Source organism: Drosophila arizonae, chromosome 4 (assembly GCF_054131065.1).
Source record: "Drosophila arizonae isolate 15081-1271.41 chromosome 4, UAZ_ARI_1.0, whole genome shotgun sequence".
Classification (NCBI taxonomy): Eukaryota; Metazoa; Arthropoda; class Insecta; order Diptera; family Drosophilidae; genus Drosophila; species Drosophila arizonae.
The window spans coordinates 11,164,908-11,188,457 of NC_142924.1; the positions used below are offsets into that span (position 1 = coordinate 11,164,908).

Genomic DNA, 23,550 nt, shown 5'->3' on the forward strand with positions numbered 1-23,550 from the left:
ATATATGATTGTCATAAAAAAATGAGTTCCCAATAGTCTCGCAAACAGCGTGAGAAATTCGAGATTGTTTGAGAATGTTTCCAAGTCCAATTGGAATTCTATAAATATTCTCTGTAGAATTCCCTTTTGGCCTGGGAACTAAGTGTTGCAATGTTTTTTATACAAATTGTGCAACTTGACAATGAATATAAAATTAGCTGGCTTAAATTAGCAACGCTGCGGAAAATCAGGTAAATACAGAAAGAGCACAATGATAAACGCACAGATACCCTGTACAAGCTGTCGGCCATTTATAGAAATGAAATGGAAATTTAATTTGCTGTTAGCTCTTTTATTGAGCAAATAAAATTGCATAATTAGGCTAATGCTGCCCGCCGTTGCTTAAGTAAGGCATACCCCGTATAGACAATTTTCTGCATACAGGGCATACAAATTGCTCACGGCTTCTGACGCATGCTTTGTGGGGCATGCGGCGTGTTGGCTGAGAGTGGAGTGGGTGTGCAAGGGGCGGCGTTGGCGTTGGCAGGCAGCTTGACAAGCAGCAGCACACACACACACATACTTCAACAAATTGCAAATGAAAATGCAACCTTGACAAAGGCGGCAACAACAACAACTAAGAAAAAATATAAGAGAGAAAAACCACGCGCCAAATTACAACATCAACTTGTTTGTTGTCATTGCCGAGAGTTTTTCCCTTTTATTACTCTATGCATTTATATGCCCTGTACATTTCAAAAGACGCGCATGGGGTATGCTGAATATGTGAGTAATTATTGAGCAAGAAACAGGAATCCTACTTAAACCTAGAGAAGGATAAAGTACTTCATAATCCATTTTACTTGACTTCAGTATTCCTTTACCGAGATAAGTCTGGCATTGCACAGCCCTTCTTGGCGCTTCTCATATGTAAACAAGTCTATTGAATCCCATGGAAAATAGTTAGTGACTATCGTTTGATAACTATACAAATTACGGGGTATCTCATAGCCAAGCTGGCTCACTTATAGTCCACATACTTGGTGTTATTATTTGCTTTCTGTCGCGCATTACTTTTGTGTGCTTTTCTTGTGGCTGCTGTTGCTGTTGCTGCTGCTTGTCAACGTGTTGTCATCATCAGCAGCAGTAGCAGCAGCCAAAGCAACAACAACAACATAATCTACTGCCCAGACATGCCACAAAAGAGTTCACTCTCATAGCTGCTCATGTTGTTGTTGTTGTTGTTGCTGTTGCTGTTACCTACACTTTGATATGAGTTTTGTAAGTATTTATTTATGATTTTCTTTTATTTTTCGTTTTTCTTTTTCTGTGTTCTTTCTTTTTCTATTTATTTATTTTTGTTTTGTTTGGCTGACAGCGAGCAGCAGCCAAGTCGACATAGAAACTGCAACTGCAGGCAATTGGAACGCTGAGCTTGTGGCATGCCACAAGCAGGCGATGACGACAATGCCGCACCGCAGAGACATTGCCCCAAAACAGGGGCAGGCAACAAAACGTGACAACAACTGCAAATGAACGAACGAAGCGAACGAGTGAATGAATTGGGGGCGAGGATAACTTTTGCAATTGCCCCCAAAAAATTAAGTGATATAAATATATATATATATATATATATATGTAGATAATATATATACATGTATATATGTATAGAGAACTACCTAAACAACTTGATTACAGTTACTTTTATACAGCCAGCGGAGATTGTGTAGTTCATAAAAGTTTCAAGTTTTTGGTAAAGATTAGTTTTTAGATGGCCTTTGGTATCTAGCTTAAGGCAGCTGCAGTAAAACTATAAAAAGTATCTCTTGATGACTTTCATAAGACTAAGAAACTAATAAAAGTATACCGTATGGATTATACACAGTAGTTTCATATTTGATTCAGCTCATGGAACTGGTTCACTGCTCATTTGCAGCATGCCTTACGGTTCGACTCAAGAGACAGAGTACGAAATAAGAATATATTAAAGAAACTAGAAATATCATTTAAACAATTCTATAATACGTAGAACTGGTATTGTCTGATTACAAATTATATGCAAGAGTAGCGTGGGAAATATCAGATAAAACAGCGACAGCACGATAGCAAATATATATATATATATATATTTTAACTAAATAAAAAAATAAATATTCCATAAAAATTATATTCTTCTAAGAGTTATATTTCAGTAACACGCCTCTCAAAGAAATTCTATATTAATCGTATTTCCTGTTTAAAACTCAATTCTCTATAAATAACTCTAAAAATACCTGTCGTAGCACTTTTAAGGAAATGTTCCCCCATAATAATCCATTCATCTAATTAGTCATCTTTGAGTATTATATTAGTACCTCTTCACTTGTTTTTGTTGCTAAGGTCAACTGTATGCTAGCCCCCCAATGCGTCATATGTCCAGCTGTCAAGAGAATACCCCCAGCCACTTGATCTGGGCCCCCACTCTTGCCCTGCCCCACCCAGCCCACATGTCATTGACTTTGTGCTGTGTGCCATAAATTTAAACACAGCCATAAAGAAAGGCCAACATGCGACTATTTTTAAGTATAAAACATAAAATTTTATATGCTCTCACGCATTGGAACATGAAATTATGTATATATGTACATATATATCCACATATACATATATAGCATAGATATGGCAAGTTTTGTTTGTTTTAGGCCCTAATTCGATTGTTCTTTGTGGTCGGTCGGTCGCGCTGCATCTCAATGTTCTCTGTATTTTATGGAGCTTAACGACAATTTTGATTGTCACTTTTTATGAGCTTTTAATGCACGAAACAGATTGAATAGGTTAGGGTCGAAAACGACGAGCGCGAGACGCCCACACGCAAAGATTTCATCATCAGCTGCGCCGGCGACGCCAGCAGCAGCATGAACTTTTTTATATATTTTTTTATTTTTGGGCGTCGTACACTTGACACAATTCTCGAAACACTTCTCAAAATAGTTTAAAAATAAAATTGGACTACGACGACAGCGACGACGACGACGACGGCGACGGCCAATCAACTGTTAGCAGTGGAAGCTTTAGGAGGAAGGGGGCGGGGGCAGGCAGCGACGACAACGTGTGAAGCGCGCATAAAATTAAATTTGGGCACGAACATCGACAGCGCCTCGCTCGTTCGACCACATGGCGCGGCGCTGCTGACGCTGGCGTCGGCAGAAAGCTTGGCAGGGGAGCAGCAGCAATGGGAGAGTGTGAGTGTGAGTGAGTGTAAGTGTGTGTGACTGAGTGAGGGTATGTGCAAGCGTATACGAGAGAGGCGCAACTTGGGCAAGGTCATTAAACCACACAAAAGTAGAGAAAAAAGCAGCGACGTCGACGACGGCAGCGACGCCTCGTTGTCATTATCAACGTTTTGCCAGTGCCTTAGCTGCTTGCTCAGCTGTTTGCTATTGCTTGTGGGTTTTGTTGTTGTTGTTGATGATGTTTGTAGTGCATGTTGTTGTTGCTGTTGCTGTTGCTGTTGCTGCTGCTGGTGCCGTCTGCATTTGTTTTGCTTTTATTTCCGCTTGCGCTGCATTTTCAGCAGTGGAAATACATTTGGTAATGGTAATGCGGCATTTATAACTAAAACCCATATATAATTAAGCAAATACACACACACACACACACACGCCTCTACCTGGAACGCCTACAGAATCAGCGTTAACTAATTTGCATTTGACTTTGCTTAGGCGAGCTGAGCTGCGCTTAATTTATGCATTTTTAAACATGTTTTAAATATATTTCTACACAATAACGATAATGCTTTCCTCCCTCGTTCGCGCTGCTCCCCTTCCTTTTGTTATGACATTTGAAAGCTGTGAGAGAGTGTGGGCAGCTGTGGGAAAATATTGTTGCAGAAGCGACAAGTTTCTTGCATGTTTGATATACATACATATGTATACGAACATAAATAAATTCACATATGCATATGTCTGTATGTCGTATATAGAATGGCCCTGACCATGTCGCTTCGTTTTATTTATTGATTAATACTGCGAATTCCAGATGAGCTCATAAAGCTGGAGCAACAAAGACAAAAGAAGAAAGAAAATTCTGGCAACGCTGCCTTTTCGTAATGTAATGCATTTGCATAACTGTTAACACTGCGCTCTCTTTCTCTCTTGCTCTCTTCACAAGTAATTTCTTTGGCCGCAGCTGCCGCCTCTCTGCAAAAAGAAAAGAAAATAAATAATGTCAATAATTACAGCGCCTGAATGAGCTCGCTAATTAATTAGACAAACAATGCGTAAGTTTCGGTGTGAGCTTAAAGTGGGCAACGAAACCAAACCCAAAGCTCTTGGCTGCCCCAGAGGGAGGGAGAGCGAGATAGTGGAGAAGAAGAGCAAGCGACTTAGATAATTTGACACCTGATGTAAGTAACCAAAAGATTGCAGAACTTGAGCGGCAGCGGCAGCGACAGAGGCAGCAGCAGCTGTTGGCCGCAAGTATGCGGGCATGCGACGAAAAGCTTTGAAACTGATTTCAGGGCGCTGCTGATAAGAACAGTTATTTCTGCCTCTACTGCTGTTGCTGCGCTGCTTTGGTGTAAAACGATGTTTGCTGAAAATCTTAACTCTCGACAACTTGTTGTGCGGCAGCTGTTGAAAATGTTGTTTCAATTTCTTGTGTTATGCAAATGCTTGAAGTCTCTTTTTCTTTATTTTTGAAAAACGAAAAACTTAATTAAATATTTAAATGCGAGCAACTAACTAACAAGCGTATATACAATACACATTAAAAACCAAATATCCAGTTACTACATTTTGCTGGCCAAAGCCGCTAATTAAGTTTTTCGTTAGTCGTCATTCGTTTTTCTTGACTAACATTGAAGTTGTCAAATGGCTGTTAACGAGCAGACTTAATAACAGCTGTTAAAAACAAACTCGAGCGCTGAGGCTGAATTATGCATTAACATGAATGAAAAAGAGAGACGGACGAACGACATGCAAATAACTGGACAAGTGAGCGAGCTTTTGAATGCTTCAAACCAGCAGCAGCAGCAGCTGCTGCTAATTTGGTAACAAATATTTGTTGTTTGGACGGGGGCGCAGCTTCCACAGCGCATATATTGACAGATTTTTTGATCCAATTCAATTGCAATTTTCCAAGCTTCAAACGAATCACACAAAAAAGCAACTGAACAAACAACTGGCTTCAAAGTAAATAAATAAGCGAGTGGGCACAAAAAGTGGAAGGGAAGAGGGCGAGAGCAGGAAGGAAGAGTGCGCTTAATGAGCGACATGCAAAAGGCTTGCTAAAAATAAAACACACAAACCTCCGTCCGTTCCGATTGCAATTAATGTGAAAAGTGTGGGAAAATGCAGCGCCAGAGCAAACACGTTACGATTCAAATGCTTTACTGAATCAAACGTAAATGTAATTAAAGCTAAAGCAGAATATATATTAATAGACATGGTACAGGGTATAAATTTGCATACTCTACCCATTGCGTGGGACCTTAAGAGCGAGAAATTGGCAACTGGCAAAAAGCGTTAATGCAAAACTTGAAATTATTTCCGTTTTTGCCATTTGCGTTGATCATTAAGCAGCTGTTGCTCATCAGTTGCTGGTGCTGCCGTTGTTGCTGCTGTTGCATTCAATCATCAATCAAAATTTTGTGCTGTGCGTGCGAAGGCAACTTGTGGCGGCTTTAATGATGCAACAACAGAAAAAGAAGAGAAACGTAACTGCAATGCTGCAAATTGCTAGCCCAGGGGCAGCCACTGGCAAACAGTCTCTTGACCCTGAGACTCCCATCCTTGTGGTCACCCAGCCTCCCTCCCTCCCTCTCTCTCTCTCTTTTTCTCTATCTCTCTGTCTTCCTCTGCTGCACTTTGACTAATCCATCAGCAAATGAGGCAACTGCCATTGGGGGTTGCGCACTCACCCAGTTGCCAGCCAGAAAAAAGTGCAATAAAAGCGTTGTTCACGCTGACCCTTCAATTCTGTTGCCCTGCCCCCAACTTACTCTCCCCCCGTCAGCCAACCATCCGTTTGGCACTTTTTGCTGTATTCTCTCAAGTGCTCTTAGCTGAGCAGAGCACTGGCAGCTCATTTTATACACATACATATACAATTTTTTACTTCTCTTCTCTCTTATAATTTTTTTTAGCCAGGACTTTGTTAGCTGCGCTGCGCTCTCAAAGTGGCCGCGCTTTTCTGTCTCTGCCTCTACCCTCGGCTTTCTTCCTCCTCCTCCGGTCCCCTCTGGCTGCGCATTGATGTGCAGAGTTTTTATGACGCATTCGTGATTTCTTTTTCTGCTTTATATAAATACATATATTTTTTTTTATTTAATGCTGCACTGCGTCCATTTTATTTTAAGGCCTTTTGTCCTTGCTTCAAGTGTTTACAGCGCTGTGGTTTCTCTCAATTTTATTTTCCCATCTTTTTTTCCACTCGACTTTGTGGCTTTAAATTAGCTAGTTTTGACTTGAAATTGCCTCAAAAACTAAAAAAAAAAAAAAAAAATTAAAAATTTAAATCACCAGTTGGAGATGCGGGGCATCGATCCCCGTACCTCTCACATGCTAAGCGAGCGCTCTACCATCTGAGCTACATCCCCTTGTGGGCATGTGGGCGCATTTACAGCACATAACGAAAATCACAACTATCGCAGAGCATAAGACGCAGTGAGAGTGAGAGCGAGAGCGGCGATTCCAATAATATTCGATCGATGGTATTGCTGCTATGCTATGGCTATTAACAGTTTCGAAATTTTATTTTTGGGCTCGTGGGCGCGCTCTCTTCTCACACGCTCTCACTCTCTGGCTTGCGATATACAGTAATAATGCTTCCTTAAAGCCAGCAGCTGCTTATAATTTACTTATTAATTGGTCATGTAATTTGCAATTTATGCTTTATGTTCACGTGTGTGTGTGTATGAGTAGGAAGGAGAGAGGAGTATGTTGAGTGTAGTAGCTACTTTGTTGTCGTGCTCAATTACTGCTAATTAGCAGCGCTGTTATTGCTGATTAAATATACACAGAGCGGCCGATAGAGAGTGTGAGAGCGCGCGTGTAGCTGTAATTGTAGGCAAAGCTAGCCAATCTCGCGTGCGCTCCCTCTCTCTTTCTCTCTCTACTTGTCGTCTCTTAATATCAGTTGCAAAATTAGGTCACAACACGCTGTTGATAATTATGATGATGAACAACGTGTCGAACGTGTTTGTTGTTGCTATCTGTCAGTTGCTAGTAGAATTGCAGCAGCAGCGGCACCAATAGCAGCAGCAGCAGCACCAATAGCAGCAGCAGCTGTTGCCCATTTACTTTCAATATGCGTTTCAGTTTTCTTTTTATCTTTGTTGCTTTTGTGCTTGCTTCTAAATTGGCAACGATTTGGGTCACAGTTGCCAGTCGTCTTGGCCGTTCCTGTGACGTCAGAGCATCGCCACGCCTCTGCCTTAATATTAACGAGAAATTTCTATAGCGAACAGCAGGCGGCTAATTTAAAGAGTATTTCAAGAAATTCATAAGTAGGTGGCTCTGTGGTCTGGGATAACCGCAGCAGCTGTTTGATTTATATGCAACTGCTTTTGTTTTGTTCACTCTCTATCGCCATCTCTCTCGCTCTCTGTCTCTTTTTGTTTTATCAGTAGCGAATTATTGCAACAGCTGCGTTCCGCAAAGCTGAAACTCTTATATTAATCGAGCTGGCCAGCTGGACAACCAATTTCCGTCACACACAAAAAAAAAAAAAAATCCAAACCAAAAACCCTGTGCTAAAACTTCTGCTTCATTAGCAGCATTTGTGTGTGAGCAGGGGAAGGGGTGAGATAGGGGTAGATAGGTGGTAAGGGGCTTGATGCTACAAGCAGTTTGGTTTGTGGCTTTGATAATTTATGGTTCACCTTATATAACGAAAAACTCTTTGGCCTACATACTTGGCGTATGCGTAATGTCGTTAAATAATGTGCCACATGCCACACACCAGCACGCACACATACACCAACACCAACACGAACGCAGTGACAACTCACGTGATTAATCGCATTACTAATCAATACAAATGTCACTCAATTGCTGACATTTGAGATTTGTGGCCAGTTTTGTTGTCTCTTTGGTCTCGCATTACGCATACGCACAGTAGTACCCAAACAGCTGCCGCTGCTGCCGCTGCCGCTGCTGCTGCTGTCCATTGTCAATTAAGTGGCGTGTAAATTGACTGAACCTGCAATGAGAAAAACAACAGACGTGAAATAGTATAAGGAAAACTTCAAATGCAGACACGTTTGCATAGATTTCGCTAGCGATTTTTGCACATTTTTCACATTGTTTGCCCACGAGCTGTTGGCAACATTCATGCAGTTGTTGCTATTGTTGTTGTTGGCCTTTATCGCCTGACAACTTTTGTGCGCGTTGTTTGGCGTTGACTGTAGTCAGCTGTTGTCATTCGGTATTCAGCTGTCTGGTTGTTTGTTTTTCTATTTTGTTTTTGTTTTTTTTTTTTAATCGCTTTTCATTATCAGAAAAACCTTTTCTTTGTTTAACTGATATCCGGGCTGGCAAGTGGGCGTGTTAGCGTGTGGGTAGGCAGTGATGCTAATTAATGTCGCGTGTTTTCTTTTTGTGATGCAATCAAGTCACTAAATACGTCACGATGCCATCGGGAATCGGGTCAAACCCGCGCGGCTTAACTACAAAACAACCACCCTTAGGCGAAAGGTTAGAGCGTGTAGGGGTGGATGGGGGTTAGCGGCGGAAACGCGTTGCCGTTTCCGTTTTGATTACACTTGATGGCCTTGTTGGCCATTTCCAGGCATTTTTGGTGGGCTCTCAGCTTTTACCTTTCACGGGAAATTGTTTGCAAGCGTGAAAAGTGGCCACAAATAAATTGGAGCTGAGCTATTTAGTCGAAATGTGCTCAATATATATACGTTATATATAGTATGTCTGTATATGTTTCTAAATTTATATATATTCACGTAGTCCAAGTTTTTATTATGCTGGTCCTTACGCAATTACAATTTGTGAGCTGTCGTTAATTTCATTTCTTTTCATTCACTTTGACTTGGTCTTTCTCCTTATCTCTCTCTCTCTCTCTCTCTGTCTTCGCCCTGCTCTGTTTTGCTATCACTCATAAATCAACATAATTGGCTCTAAAAGCAAGCTAAGTAAACTTAAATATAGCCAAATACTGCTAAATATGTGCACACATCATAAAAAGTGAGTGTGCATGAGGGCCTCAGTCGGGTGGACACGACTCTGAGATACCCTAAGCTTAGTCAGGGTAAAAAAATTAAATTAATTGAAGTTTATGTTCTTCCTGTATATTTAAGAGAACTATACAAAATTTATATTGATTTTAGGCAAGTTTGGTCGAACTTCTATAAGAATAGCTCTAGAAAGAGACACAAATGGCAGATAATTAGTTTTACGTACTTTTCAACGTATCCATTAATTCTCGTCTTCAATGGGTATTCAAAACTACTTTGTTGCTTTTGTTTAATTTGCTTTGTGCAATGCGCTAAGAGTTTTTCTTTTACATTTTCGCAGCTGTTTGCTAATTTTTAACAGCACGACATTAAGTCATCTATGAAATGTATATTTATGGATATATAGACAGATATATATTTATATATATGTGGGCATGTGGATGTATGTTTTATATAGATATAGATACATTTAGATATATAGATAGATATGGATAAAGATATATATGTTATATACTGATATATCTAAAAATAGATATATACATATAGCTAATGAAATACAACCCATTATATTGCATTACTACGGAGCGCTATTTCAATTCACATGGGATTTTATAGTCGCTCTTACTAAATTTAACTGATGTTATATTAAACCTTACTTAAAATATGGTTACATAGCTATATCTCTTCTGTTTACTCAATTCTCTCTTCTCTGCAGTCTCTTTCCTCTATATTCTCTCAGTTAATATAAACAAATTCGAGTGTAAATTTTTGGGTAATGACACGCGTCAGCAAAAGCTGCAACAGATTTACATTTTGATTGCATTTTATTACCATTGGCAAAAATAAATAATACGAAACAAAAAGGCACATCAAGAGTACTGAAATATTATGATAATTTATAAGAATTACCATAATTTTCCAACAAAAACAAAACAGAAAAAAAACAAAATAAAAACGAAATCAAAGCTCTGCCGATGGCTGAATGTTTTATGCATATTTAAATACTACGTATGGCCCGAGGAAGTTTGATTATTAATATACACCCTGTACATTGTGTGAAGCTGGCATATTAACCAACGCAGACAGCCTATTATAGCTGCAATAGTAAGAGTATCGCTTGGGTTGGTGTCGCTCTAATGGCTGTCATTATCACTGTCGATTACATTCGAGTGTGGCATTTAATATCATGGCATGTGCGTGTTGAATTTACAAATGCGATTTACAAAAACAGACCAAACACAAAACAAATGAAAAAAGAATAGAAAATGAGAAAATGCGCTCATAAAATTATTTGACATGATGTCCTCGACGTCCTTCGTCCGCATTGCCTAATGCGAAAACTATGACGCGCTGCATGTTGACAAATTACCATTTGACATTTCTCTGGTCTGCATATTAAACAGCAAACGCAAATTTGTTCAGATATATTTACATATATATGTTTATATATGTATGTATAAATACATTTGCATATCATTTCTATATAGTACATATTTAAAATCTTATTTTTAAATGCACGCATTCTCTGCTTTTGAATAACTATTTAATGCACAATAAAGTTTAACTATGCATATGAATATATTTAAATTTTGTGGCTCTATAGGAATTTCAATATATGCTGCTTGCATATGAGGCTTAAAATATGAGGAAAATTAAATTAAAATATTTAATACATTAAAGCTTTAATCCCTTGATGAAATTAAAGCTTTAAAAACATAGATAATAAACTCCGAAAATTAATTTTTTTAAATAAAACAACTGAGGCTAAGTAATGCAGCACTCATTGATTGTCCTCTATTGCCTTTCTAGGTAATTCTCATAAATTCAAGAGAAAGTAAAAGCAAGGCAGGATGAATGAAAAATGGAAGAGATGGAAAGATGATAATCAATGAGCAGAGGAGTATTAACTGAAAAAACTGATGAGGGTATATGGATTCATTTGAGAAGGAAAAGGCAAAAAGATGCGCACAAGGAAGACATGAAAGATTAGCTGATGAGAAAGTATAAAATGAAATATGTAAAATACTAAAACTGTAGGCGAAAAAAACAAGGCGTAGGCAGGAATAGAAGAGGGAAGACTGGAATATTAATTTCAGAATGAAAACATCTAGGATAAATAGAAGGCAGAGCAAGAAATTAATGGCCAATTTAAGAGGGAGAACAAGTGCTGTGAATGTCGCAAAATAAAGGCGATTTGAAGTAAGTATAAGAACTTCACTTAGGAAAAAAATGGTGGAAAGAAAAAAATGGATGAAAATTTGAAGAGATGTAAGACTTGCAAAAATAGAAGACTTTCAGAGATAGTAAAGGAATGAGGCTGAAGAAATATCTTCCGCTCTCTTCCTCATTCTGCTGTTTCTTTAAATATGTGTGCCTACATCATTGCAGGAAAGAACTTAGTATACGTATATATATATTTATATAAACATATACGTTATTTGCCATAAATTTCCCATATCTCAAAGCTTCACCCAAATTCATGTTATCGTACATAAAGTTGAGCTCCCTGCTGTGTCCTGCTTGTGCTAATCTTTTGATAGCCAGCCAAAGCAACTGGCCTGGCTCTAGTCATAATTTTACTTTCAAATAAGATTTTGGTGTTGATTGATTAAGCAATTTGTTTGCTCGCCAATTTATGCGGGGCTGATTTATCAGTTATCGGCGCTGATCTGCTATGGCTATGATATATCTATGAATTATGCAACATACAAACTTCGATAAATACATACATACATATATAGCATAAACATTATTTCACAATGAAAACTGTTTGCCTTTGCTGCGTCACGCGTGGCACTCATAAATAATCAGACGGATGGAGGGAGGGAGGGACGGAGGAACTTGCGACCAGCCAAGCCAGGCAAACCTTATAAATTATTGAGGGCATCTGAAGGATTGTGTGCGCTTAGGCCATGTGAGTCGTCGTTTTTTGGTTGCCACGCCCCCACCCCTCTCGCCAGCTGACTGCCGTTTACGTGGCTTATCATCAGCTGGTGCGGCGCATTGTTACAAGTAATTTTGTTGCACGTCAGAGGCGGCACGCAGAGAGAAAGAGAGAGAGAGAGAGCAACGAGCTGCTTTGCCGCGTGCCCCATGTCTGTTGCATGCGACTCCATTGAAATCCTTTTGCCATTGTTTGACGCACCAATTCAATGCACTAACGAGCTCAGCAGCTCGGCAGCTGAGCAACTCCGGTTTCTATAACAGCTCAATAGTTTGACATTAAATTCCGGTAAGTCTAAGCTTTAAGCAGTCTGGTAACGCCTGCGCTAGCTGCGCTTTAAATCAACTTCAGTCAAAAATTAATCTTTTCTATACAAGAAAATTGGTTTATTAATTGCCTATGGAATTGTTTAAGCCACTTTTGCGACAATCTCTATGCCACACACACATACACGCACACACGCACGTGTCTAGCACATAAATTTGCTAGCGTGCCGTGGGCTAAAATGTGGCACGGATTTGGGCGTTGCCACTTTGCTGTTAAAATCCTATTTTATTTTCAATTTGTCAGCAAAGTGCGGCGAGAGCCTTAAGCTGACAGCGCGTAGAAGTCGAAAGTAAGATATATAGAAAATGATTTGGCCTTGGCCATATGGCCATATGGCTACACGGCAGGGGGGTGGATGGGAGGCAAGTGCTATTAACTTATTAGTACTACGTGGCGTATGCGCAACTTGGTTACCAAGTGCCGCAGCTGTGCCGATGCCGATGCTATGTTGTTAAAGTTGTGCCTCACGCACACACACACAAATTAAACAATGACAGCTTGTCATGTTTATAGCTGACTCACACTCACACACACAAGCAGCGCATAGCGCTCAAAAGTCGACTACAATTTCATTTCTTTTTTGCGTTTTATGCAAACGCGCGCGTTCGCTCGCTTCTTTCCTTTGTTTGACTGAGTGAGCACAGCAGCCTTGTGCCACACTTCCACACACACACACACACACGTGCACACACCCACACCTTGACTTCCTTTTGGCCCGCTTTTTTGTCATTGTCACTGGCATATGAGAAATGTGTTGGCGCTTTACATTTATAGTCCCTGGCAGAGGAGCAACCAGTTTATTTTAATCAGATTGTTGACTGTTTCTCTGTTCTCTTCTGTGCGCGCGTATTCGCACAAACTTGACTTGAATTTTAATAAATTATTTCAGTTTTGTTGGTGTTTCCGTTGTCTTGTTGTTGCTTCACCTGACGCATTTTTAATGAGAAATACACACAGAAATAAACGCGTTCAACTTTTCCGCGCAACATCAACAACAGTAGGAAAATGGCCAAAGAGCTTAGCCAGCTGTGTAAAATATAAGGATTACTCAGAAACGACAATAAAGAAAGAAGGAAAGATGCAGAATGAAATGACAAAAGAAGTTGCCGTTATGTGACTGGCATTGACAAAAGATGTTTTGGCATTGAATTGGAAAGCCAAGGAAGCGGAAAGTTGGCTAGGGCACTTGAGAAGCGCAAAGAGAGGCAGAGTAAGAGAGAGAGAGAGAGAGAGAGATGAAGATAGTCACTGTTGTATCATTAGTTATGGAAAGTTTTGCGGTTAATAATTACATAATTAACGCATAATTAATTTAAAAAGTAACCCGAGCCAAGTCTCGGCCCTGACCAGCGGGCACAAATTGTGGTTATCCTTTGTGCTAGCCACTCACCCAGCCACTCAGTCATTCTAGGCTGCCTCCATTTAGGGCCAGGCTAAATTAAGCATGCCAAACACAGGCCAACAGCAAATCATTGGGCCATGCAAAATGTGCCGAGCGGTGAGAGAGAGGGAGAGAGAGAGAGAGTGAGAGCGGAAGAGAGGGAGCTGAAACAGTTTCATGAGATGCTGTTGGCTCTTAAGTGAGCAGCGCTAGTGCGTTTCGCATATACGTGGGCGTGGCTATTTTTGTTACCACAGTCACATTCCAGTGTGGCACACACACACACACACACAGAGGGAGGCACAATCCCAGGCACAGGCACACACATAACGAAAATTAGTTGGCCACAAAATGACGCTGACGCCCACATGAAAAAGCGAGAAGTATTCGCTCAGGCTCCATTTTCTATCTGCTCAAAGAGGCGAATCCTGTCCCCTGCCCGCTGCCCGCTGCCCGCTGCCGCCTTCTGCCTGCTTTCAAGGCCATCATCATTTGTATCTCCAGCAAAACTTTTTGCGTTTTCTTTCTTCTTCTTTTTTTCATATGCCAAATGCATGACCAGATATTTTAGTCCGTGTCTTTGCGTTTCCCTTTGCAGCTGCCAACTGTGCTCGGACTGCCTCTCTGTCTCAGTTTTTGATTTGTTTTCTCATTTGCTGTTGCTTCTGGCTTGGCTTTTGAATGGGTATATTAAGTGGGACTTGGACTTGAAATCTAAACTGTTGGAGGTTATATATAATTATATATGGAGTAGTTGTTATATAAAAGTAGTTTTTTTGGTTGGAGATTTTTATATCAAATAATTCAATGAAGTACATATAAGAGTTGTCATATAATCTAAGAGCTATTCACTGCTGTTCTTAATAGTATCTATCATCTCATTTATTAGTTTTCCATATTTTAAAGATTATTGAGTAAATGTCATATATACTCAGGAAAGTTCTACATAAACTATCCATATTCTTTCAGAGTCCTCCTGGCCACAGTCTGCACTTTGAACAGTGTATGTTGGCGTTGCTTATGCTCGAGCGCCTGCAGCATTTCGTTTTCTATTCCTTGTGCATTTCAGCCTGACTTTTGTCTGCCTTTTTGCAGATGACTTTTCATTACATAAGCAAAGGCACAAAGTAGTTGATGCTCTTTGTTTGCTCCCATGTTTCATTTGCGTCACAGCAGCCCAGCCACGTGTTTAAAGTGTGTGTCATAATCAATCAGCGCCGAGCCACGCACAACTACACCTACACACAGACACACACACACACACACACACATGCTCTCTATTGACTTGACAAAAATGTATTTAAATTTAATTCAAGCGTCGCTGCGGCGCCTCTCGTAATTATTCAAGCAGGAAATTCAATTAAATTGAAACAATTTTGTGCTTTCACCTTGTCGCGACCTTAAAATAAAGCAGAGAAAAAAACATAGTTAAATTTTTATTTATATATTTTTATTTATATTTAAAGGAATAACACTGATTTAACATTCGACTAACCCTTTTGTTTTTGTCTTTTTAGGTAAGCTACATGGATTATATATTTTAGTCTGAAAGAGACGCCAGCAACAAGCGAAAGAGACGGCGATAGCGCAAAGTGATTTATGGGCTAAGTACACACAAAGCAGCTTAAAAAGAATTTTACAAAATTTCAATTAGAAAGTTTTTTAAATCTTTTGCAAATTCAAATTTCGGTATTTTTTCAATCATTTCTTTTTTCGCTCAGTGTAGCGTATAAATATAAATATTTGCATTGCCTACTTTTGTGCTGAGCCGAGACTATGCAATTAGGTCGAGAATAGCCTCATTTATTATGCCGCCCCAAAATGCTTGTTGGCCAAACACAAAAGAAGCAGCAGCAACAGCAGTCATGCCGCTCGCCTCCGCCCTCCCCCCTTTCCCCTCTCGGGCCATTGGTCATTTTGTGCTTGGGCAATTGTGCGGCTGCCAAATGATGCATAAATTTATGTCAATTTCTCTTTTAAACAATTAAAAATTGAGCGAAGGAAACCACTCACTGTCCCTCTCACTCACTCTCAATCTGTGCCTCTCACTCCCTCTCTCTCTCTCTCTCTTTCTCTCTCTCTCTCTGTTTATACAAAAGGCAAATGAAAAGCCAGCGCGCTGCCTTTATTCTTTGGGCTCGGGCAGCTGCTGCCTGGCGCGCGTTGACAAAGCATAGCCACGCCCACAGTGGCCGCCCACTTTTAAATATTTCATGTAATGCCTTTGCAATTTGGCGCTGTTGTCATTTTTCATTGCGTCGGTACTAAAGGTGAGAAATTAAAATGAAATATTGTGTGCCCAGGCCAAAGCGCCATTCCATTCCATTTCATTCCAAAATGGCAACATCTTTATCGTCCTCTTAGCTTTATGTAAAGCAGCAGGAGTAGCAGGCGTAGCAGCAGCAGCAGTTGCCTGTTTAAATGCTCTCTGGCTTATGACTTGTTATGCTTGCTTTCAGCCAGCCTGGTCATTAGTTTCAGCCAGCTGACTGATGTGACAAAGTTCTGAGCAACATTTGCCTGGCCAACTTTAAGCATTGGCCAAAACTCTATAAATAATAGAGAAGCGACTTTTGCAATGCTATAAACCAAATCTGCTGACATTCAGGCTTACTATATATATGTATTACTATATGTCTGCAAGAGTAATGAGATAAAGTTTTCACTCATACGAAAAGTCTTATAATTTACTCTTATACTCACTTATGCAAGTCTGGCTTTAATATTTCATAGCTGGCAAATACTTAAAGTTTCTGGCGAATTCTTCGGTTGCACTCAAGCATGTGTGTGGGTGTTTAGGTGTGTGTGTGTGTATGTGTGTGTGTGTATGTATGTCTGCGTTTAGTGCCTTGGCTTTGGCAGGCGCACATAATTTGCCTAGAAGTATGCAATCAAAATGGTTTTAATTGATTTTTAGTCATCGCGTCGCTCTGCTTCTCGTGCTCTAAAGTCAATGACTGCTGCCTGGGCACACACACACAGTCAGACACCCAAACACACCCTCACTCACACAGAAATGCTTGTCAACTCATATACACTCGATGGCACGGCTCACTTGGAAAATTCTAAATTGCATAAATTTATTTCTTGCTCGTTTGCCAACGTCTCGCTGTCCGCCCTCTCGCAGCGCCACGCCCATCGGCCTGCAGGCCATTTGTAAAATTGATTACGCGCATAAATTGAAGCAGACGAGCGACGCTATCAAAATGTTGCCACAGGCCGAGAGGGTGGCTCAAACAGACTACGGGGCGGGGTCAGGTGGTAGCATAATTTTTTGGGCTAGTTTCAAATTGAATTTGACTCACACACACACACACACACGCAGATATATAAATAATATGTGTATATATACAAAATTTATGCAATCAAATTCAATTTGCTTTAATTGCATTGGCTCGCGCATTTAGCTGCGCCTCGCAAGTTATTTGTCAATTAACAACAGCGAAATGTTGCAATCAATGTTGCGTATTATGTGCCAAACACACGCACGCACCCGCATGCACACACACACAATAGCACACTCACACACATGTAATTATGTTTGTAACGCTCTCATGTCTGGGATATTCGAGCCTCCCGCTGGTATTGCCATACATAGCCATAATTATAACAGTCGGCAGCGCTTAAAGTGCCCGAAACATGCGAATTAGGCGGCGCGCCGTTTGCAGCATGCGGCAACATGCAGGCGCATGCAGGGTGGCTACACAGTTGCAGCAGCTCAGGCGACAAATGTGACGGAAATGAAATGGAATTGGAATTGCAATTGAAGTTGGTGTGAAGAGAGCAGCATGAGGTGTGAGTAGTTATTTAATGGTGAGATGAGATTAAACAAGGAGTTGATTTACCTACTCAGGCATCGTTTAGCTTGTTTTAAATACATATTTGATGAGTTCTATATCTTCCTAAGAGTTCGTGGTAAAGTTCTGAGCTATGCCTTGAAAAATTTCTTATAAATAGTAGATCGAATCATCGCAGTGCGTTTTTCCTATCTCTTATATGCATTATTTAGTTCATTGCTGAGATATAGTATAATAAATGATATATTATTATTCATTCTTCAAATCAATACTTAACTCACTTTCGAGCTATTCCAATATCTTCATGTCAATTCGTTTCTTTTCTCATTGCTTGCTCGCTCTCTTTATCTCTATCTAGCTCTTATCCTCCCTCAAACTAACACCTCATATTTCTTCAGCTCTCGCGCAAATCTCTTAAGATCATTTAAATTTATTCTAAGCCTCATTGAGGTGTTTTCTTTCCAACTCTCAGCTGAGTCACACAAAAGTGCGTTGATCTCTGCCCAATGTCCGCTTGAGAACGCGACAACATTAAGCTGCCCAGAGAATCTCTGGCCATCTGTCAAATCTCTGGCAATCTGTCATATTTGTCGCCTGACTGTGGACCCCGCTGCATTACAGAGGGTCAGAGGCAGAAGTCGGTGGCAAACATTTGAGCAAGCGCCAGCAAATACGGGCAGAGGGTTAGCCGGACGGAGAGCTATGCGTATGTGATAGATGCAATCAGAATGATGCCACTTTGGAGTAGCAACAATACAAATTACAAATTTACACGCGAAACACAATGCAGCAGCCACGCCCACCTCTGCCGCGCCTCGACTATTTCCTGGGAATTGGCAGACGACATTTAGTTGTTGTGATATGCAAACGTAATGAGCTATGATTATGGCCAAAGCGCAATTAGTAATTGAATCATTATACATATATTTTGATTGCCTAATAGCATTTGTGGCGGCAGGCGAAATGGGGGGAAGAAGAAGACGCAGCAGCAAGGCAAACATCTCGATGCAAATTCAATTTAAGGCCGCGCCTCGAAAGCTGTTCGTAAAAATGATTTTCAAGAAATCTGAATCTGACGACGACAAAGTTCAATGAACGGGCAACAGGAGCTGCCAAAGGAGTTTCAAGTGGGCGACCAAAAGAGTGAGAGGGGGGAGGGAGGGGGGCGGGGCGTGACGAAGGCAGACGTAGCAAGTCGACGAAGGCCGCAGGCAACGACTGCTCGTTTGTGGAATGTGATGGAACAGTTTATGAATTGAATAAACCGGAGCCAAGGTGATGAGTTATTCAAAAAGCATGTGCAAAATTTCAGAAGAAATCAAATGAGATTAAAAAATGCAAAATAATATAATAAAATGGAATGAGACGAAAACGAGCAAACGACCAACAGACAGAGTTGATGTGAAGTGGGCGGGGCGTTGGCGTGGGCGTTGGCTTGAAAAGGGCTAAAAACACAAATGTTTGCAATGGATGGAAAATAAGGGGCAGCTGTGACCGTTAGTTTGGCCCCCGGCAAGGACCGGGCAACCGTTCAAATGTGAAGCCAAGTTGAGAACTTAACAAATGCCAAAAATAAAGTTAAAATAAAAACGAAAAAAACGAAAAGCGAAAAACGAGAAACGAGACTGAGCAGAGAAATCGCAATTTGAACTTTTCGTTCGTTTCCATTTTGGCAGCTGGCGTTTTTTTTTTTTTTTTTACGTCAAGCGGACATTGGTGTCTGATTAGATTTGGGCCATAGGCACGCCCCTGCGCCTCGCCTATGCCCCAGTCAACACTTGAGCACGAAACGTGAGCGTTGCAGCCACCTGAAAAAAAAAAAAACTGTGCGGCAATGAGACCGAAAAAAATGTAATTTCCAATTGTGTGCAACAAGAGCGTACATGACTATTATGTGCATACCCTGTAAAAGTGTGGGAATTGGGTATGCTGTAGGGCTTAGATATAGCTATAAATATAAGGATATAGGAAATGAATGTATATGGCCTACTCTTGATAGCTTTATGATCTCTGTGAAGTCGGATACTATAAGGCTGATTACAAATAGGAATTAGTATATGAATTTGTGAAAGAGATATGTTAAAGGAAATAAATATTAAATTCTATATAGTCTTATATACTAAATTGGCAACATTTTCTTAGCAATCTTAAGAGATTTCATAGTTAGTTACTCTAAGAACATCTATTTTAATTATCCCCAGTCTAACAGTCTCTGAGAGCCATATGCCTAGGTTGATCAGACATATAGCATAGTCATATAACATAATATATAATCAGAACAACCCACTGAAAATTACTCTCTTTCTTAGCCTATCTACATAGTTCTGTATATAACAAACGTTTACAGGGCATCTTTCAGTCTAGTACTCTCATCTCTCTCACTCCTGCTTAATTTTCTGAAATCAATCTAAAGACTAGCAACGATTTGCTACACTTTTCACATTGCGTGCACAAATTGTCCAGCACAAATTGATGAGCCCTACAGCTAGAGGCCTAGCGGGGTCTACACAGCACAGGCCGACAACCAAAAAGGGCCTTCGGTTCCCCTTCAGCTGCGAACAAAGCAAAGTACAACAACAATCTTTCAGTGTAGGATTTCATCTTTTGTCTGTAAGTCTGTCTGTCTGTCCGTCTGACTGACTGACGATTGTCTCTGCTCTTGTTGCCTGGGTAATTATCATTTAGTTATGGCACTTTTTGTTTCACTGCAACTCTTAAGAATCCACTTTAAGTTGATGCTGGCTGCTGCTGGCTATACGAGTGCCGGCAGAGCAACTGCGACACGCACATGATAAATGATTTTCCATTAACTGCCATTGAAAAGCAAGAGAAAATATAAGGAAGGGCGTTGAGCGGCGAGCAGAGCGCAGGATAAAGCCAAAAACCATAGAAAACACAACTCGAGCACATGCTGTGCGAGTGTGTGTGTGGCATATGTGTCTCTATCTGTATGTGTGTTTGTGTGCTGCAATGTGCTTGCATTTGTCATCCATCATCAACGAAGGCAGCGGCATTCTCTAGCTCACTCTCTCTCTCTCTCTCTCTCTCTCTCTTTCCCTCTCTCTCTCTTTTATCAACTGTCTACATCAGCATTATTTGTCTTAGTTTTTCAACGATTTTTCTACAATTTTTCTTATGTGTTCTTTTTTCACATAGAGTGAAGGCAACAAAAAAATTTATTTAACCCAATTTGAAACTGAATTTTCTTTAAAAGAAAATTAAGCCAGCGTCTCGCTTGCCTTTTGTAAATTGAAGCTGCCACAAATAATAATAGAAGACAAACCAGAACAGAATGGAGCAGACGAGCGATGTTTGATTTGCTTTCCTCTCTCTCTCTTCAATTTGATGGATGACCATAAAATATTAATGTGCCGGCCATAAATGCGACTGTGTGTGTGTGTGTGTTTTGATGCTCGATTTCCTCTTTTGATTTGACTTTGACGTCAAGGTCTTCCCATTTAGAATCAACCACTAAATGGCGCAGTTTTTGAGGGAATATTAAATGCGAATTGATAAGAAGAAAAATAGAGTAGCTCAATATTAAGTTTAGATAAATAGTATATGCTTTTATATATCATGAATTTGATAAATGATATTCTAATACTTTGTGGTACGCTATTATCAATAATTTAAAATAAAATAAAAAGTTTTGGAGTCCAGATTTGCATATAAATATGTATTTTACATAGTCAAATCCTTTATTCAACTTCGTTTACTTCAAATTTGACTCTTTGCTCTTCATAAACTCTGCATTTTACTTAAACATGAAAAGTTTTTCTCATATTTTATGAGGTTGCTTAAAAACTTCTTCGTAACTTAAAGCCAAGTCCCATTTTATATCACAGTTCCGCGCCTCAATTATCTGCTTTTACTCATTTTTTGGGGCATTCCTGGAGTATTTTCATAAGAAACTGCAGAACATAATCCATCAATCACATCCATCAATCACAAAGCCCACAACCTTCTTCAACTCAGCCGCTTTCAAACTTAAATTGAAGGCTACAAAATAAATTTCTTAAGACGTGATTACGGTTCTGCTTTAAGCACTTGAATGCTTAAGCGTTGTCTGGGCACATTTTAGCATAACACCCTATATATAGCGTACACAATGTTGCTTCGCTTTGTATAATCAACTCATTATCATTAAGCGGCCAGCAGTTGGGCCCGTTTTGGCTATTAGACATGCAAATGACCGGGCCAAAGCGCCCAAATGTAGACTAGCGAAAAAAAACGCACGTGCTGAGCGCTGGAGTCGTCGGGCGGGAATGGGAGCTAAGTGATGAGTCATCTGCACGCTGAGCAATTCAATCCAATTTACAGCAATCTGCCATAATTTCAACGCTTAACGACGATTCCAAAGATTTACGGCGAACAACTTTTCACAGATGAAACAGCAAAGGAAGGGCAAGGGATAAGTATAGATAGAGAGAGGGAGGGAATAGGAGAGGAAGGCTTGGAAACGGTTGACAAGTCTGGTAAAAATAAGATGCTGCGTAATATTTCTCACTTGCTGGCCAAGGCAACCGAAAGAAGAAAAAAATATATAGAGTGGAAGAAGAAGCACTAGAATAATCATAACAAAAATATTTTTCGGCTGCAATAGACAAAGAGAGAGTGGGCCAGAGAGAGAGAGACGGAGATAGATAGATAACCAGAGAGAGAGGGGGAGAGAGTGTGCGTAAATAACTGCAGAGTGAGTCAGACAGACGGCGACAAAAGACGTCGTCGCCCTGGCTCTTTGGCCCAGACATTCGCACTTTTTGGCCATGGCCAATGGCATCATAAAAACTCCAGAGAACTCTGACTGCTAAAAGCCAAGCAAAGCCAGCATCGTGTTGTTTTTGTCTCAAATAGACGCCGCCGCTGCGGCGGCAGTCAAACACGTTGCACGGCACACGCACTTGCCACAAATTAGATGGCGAGAGCGAAAGAGAGAGGGAGAGAGAGAGTGTGTGTGTGTGTCTCGTCTGTTGTTTGACCTTTTTAGCGTTGCTAATTTGCAATGTTCATCAATTTAAGAGAGCGAGAGAGATAGTGAGAGAGAGAGAGAGAGAGAGAGTGTAGGAAGAAGCCGCAATGCCTGCATACTTCTAGGCGTTCATAGGCCTCTCACTCAAGTTCAGTGAACTCCCCCCTCCCTCCTCCCCCTCTTTATTTGTTGCTAGACAAAAACAATCAGCATTTGTTGTTAGGGTGTAAGATTATGTGTGTGTGTGTGTGTGTGTGTGTGTGTGTGTGAGTAGCCTTGTTTGTTTGTTTCTCGAGTGGCCTGGCAGCTCGCAGCTTTTTGTGAGGGGTCTATTGTTTCGACGATATTAATGCAAAGTTTAGTTCCCATTACGCTCCACCACTCAGTCGCTTCACTAATGCCGCCTGAGTGGTCGCAAATACATGAAATATCACCGTTATTTACCTAGACTCACTTCTCTTTTCGCTTGCCAATTTTTTCTGCTGTGTCTGCTTTTTGTGCCTGGCAAAACTTAGCTCAATTAATGGTTTCCCTTTCTATTTTTTTTTTGTCTCTCACAGAGAGAGTGTATTCAATGTTACTCAAACTTATATTTTTGTTTCTCTCTTCTTCTATCGGTTTACAGGGCCGTCACAGATCCACGCGATGGCCGTCGCGTCGCACTGAAAAAGCTGCCGAATGTGTTCCAATCTCTGGTCTCATCCAAGCGTGTTTTTCGCGAGCTCAAAATGCTTTGCTTTTTCAAGCATGAAAACGTAAGTACTTGGAACAACTTTATATATACCTTTATCAACTATGAGCATATATATATATATTAAAATCCATTGTGATATTACAAAGGGGAAGTGAAAGAAAAATACAAAAAATTGTCTTGCATTTAATTACGCGTCGCGTTTATGACACGAAATTTAATTAAAAAAAGCAATTCGATTATTTGTGGTGCGGCGACTGCCACTATGCGCACACAATGCAAATATTTTCTGTATT

General features: G+C 40.3%; 1 protein-coding gene, 1 long non-coding RNA gene and 1 other non-coding gene across 3 annotated transcripts in view; 1 reads left to right on the plus strand and 2 right to left on the minus strand.

The window, feature by feature from the left end:
- Positions 1-23,550, plus strand: part of nmo (serine/threonine-protein kinase nemo) — a 92,252-nt gene that overhangs the window by 51,217 nt on the left and 17,485 nt on the right. Inside the window, 1 exon segment of the mRNA XM_089468324.1 lies at positions 23,189-23,318. Within this exon segment, the coding sequence (XP_089324450.1) occupies positions 23,189-23,318 (130 nt within the window).
- LOC149269121 (uncharacterized) lies at positions 6,110-8,859 on the minus strand. The gene is made up of 3 exons (XR_016269986.1): positions 8,777-8,859; positions 7,970-8,160; positions 6,110-6,423 (listed from the first exon to the last, which is right to left on the minus strand). It is a non-coding gene; the product is annotated as an uncharacterized LOC149269121 (long non-coding RNA).
- On the minus strand, positions 6,484-6,556 carry TRNAA-AGC (transfer RNA alanine (anticodon AGC)). Its single transcript has one exon. It is a non-coding gene; the product is annotated as a tRNA-Ala (tRNA).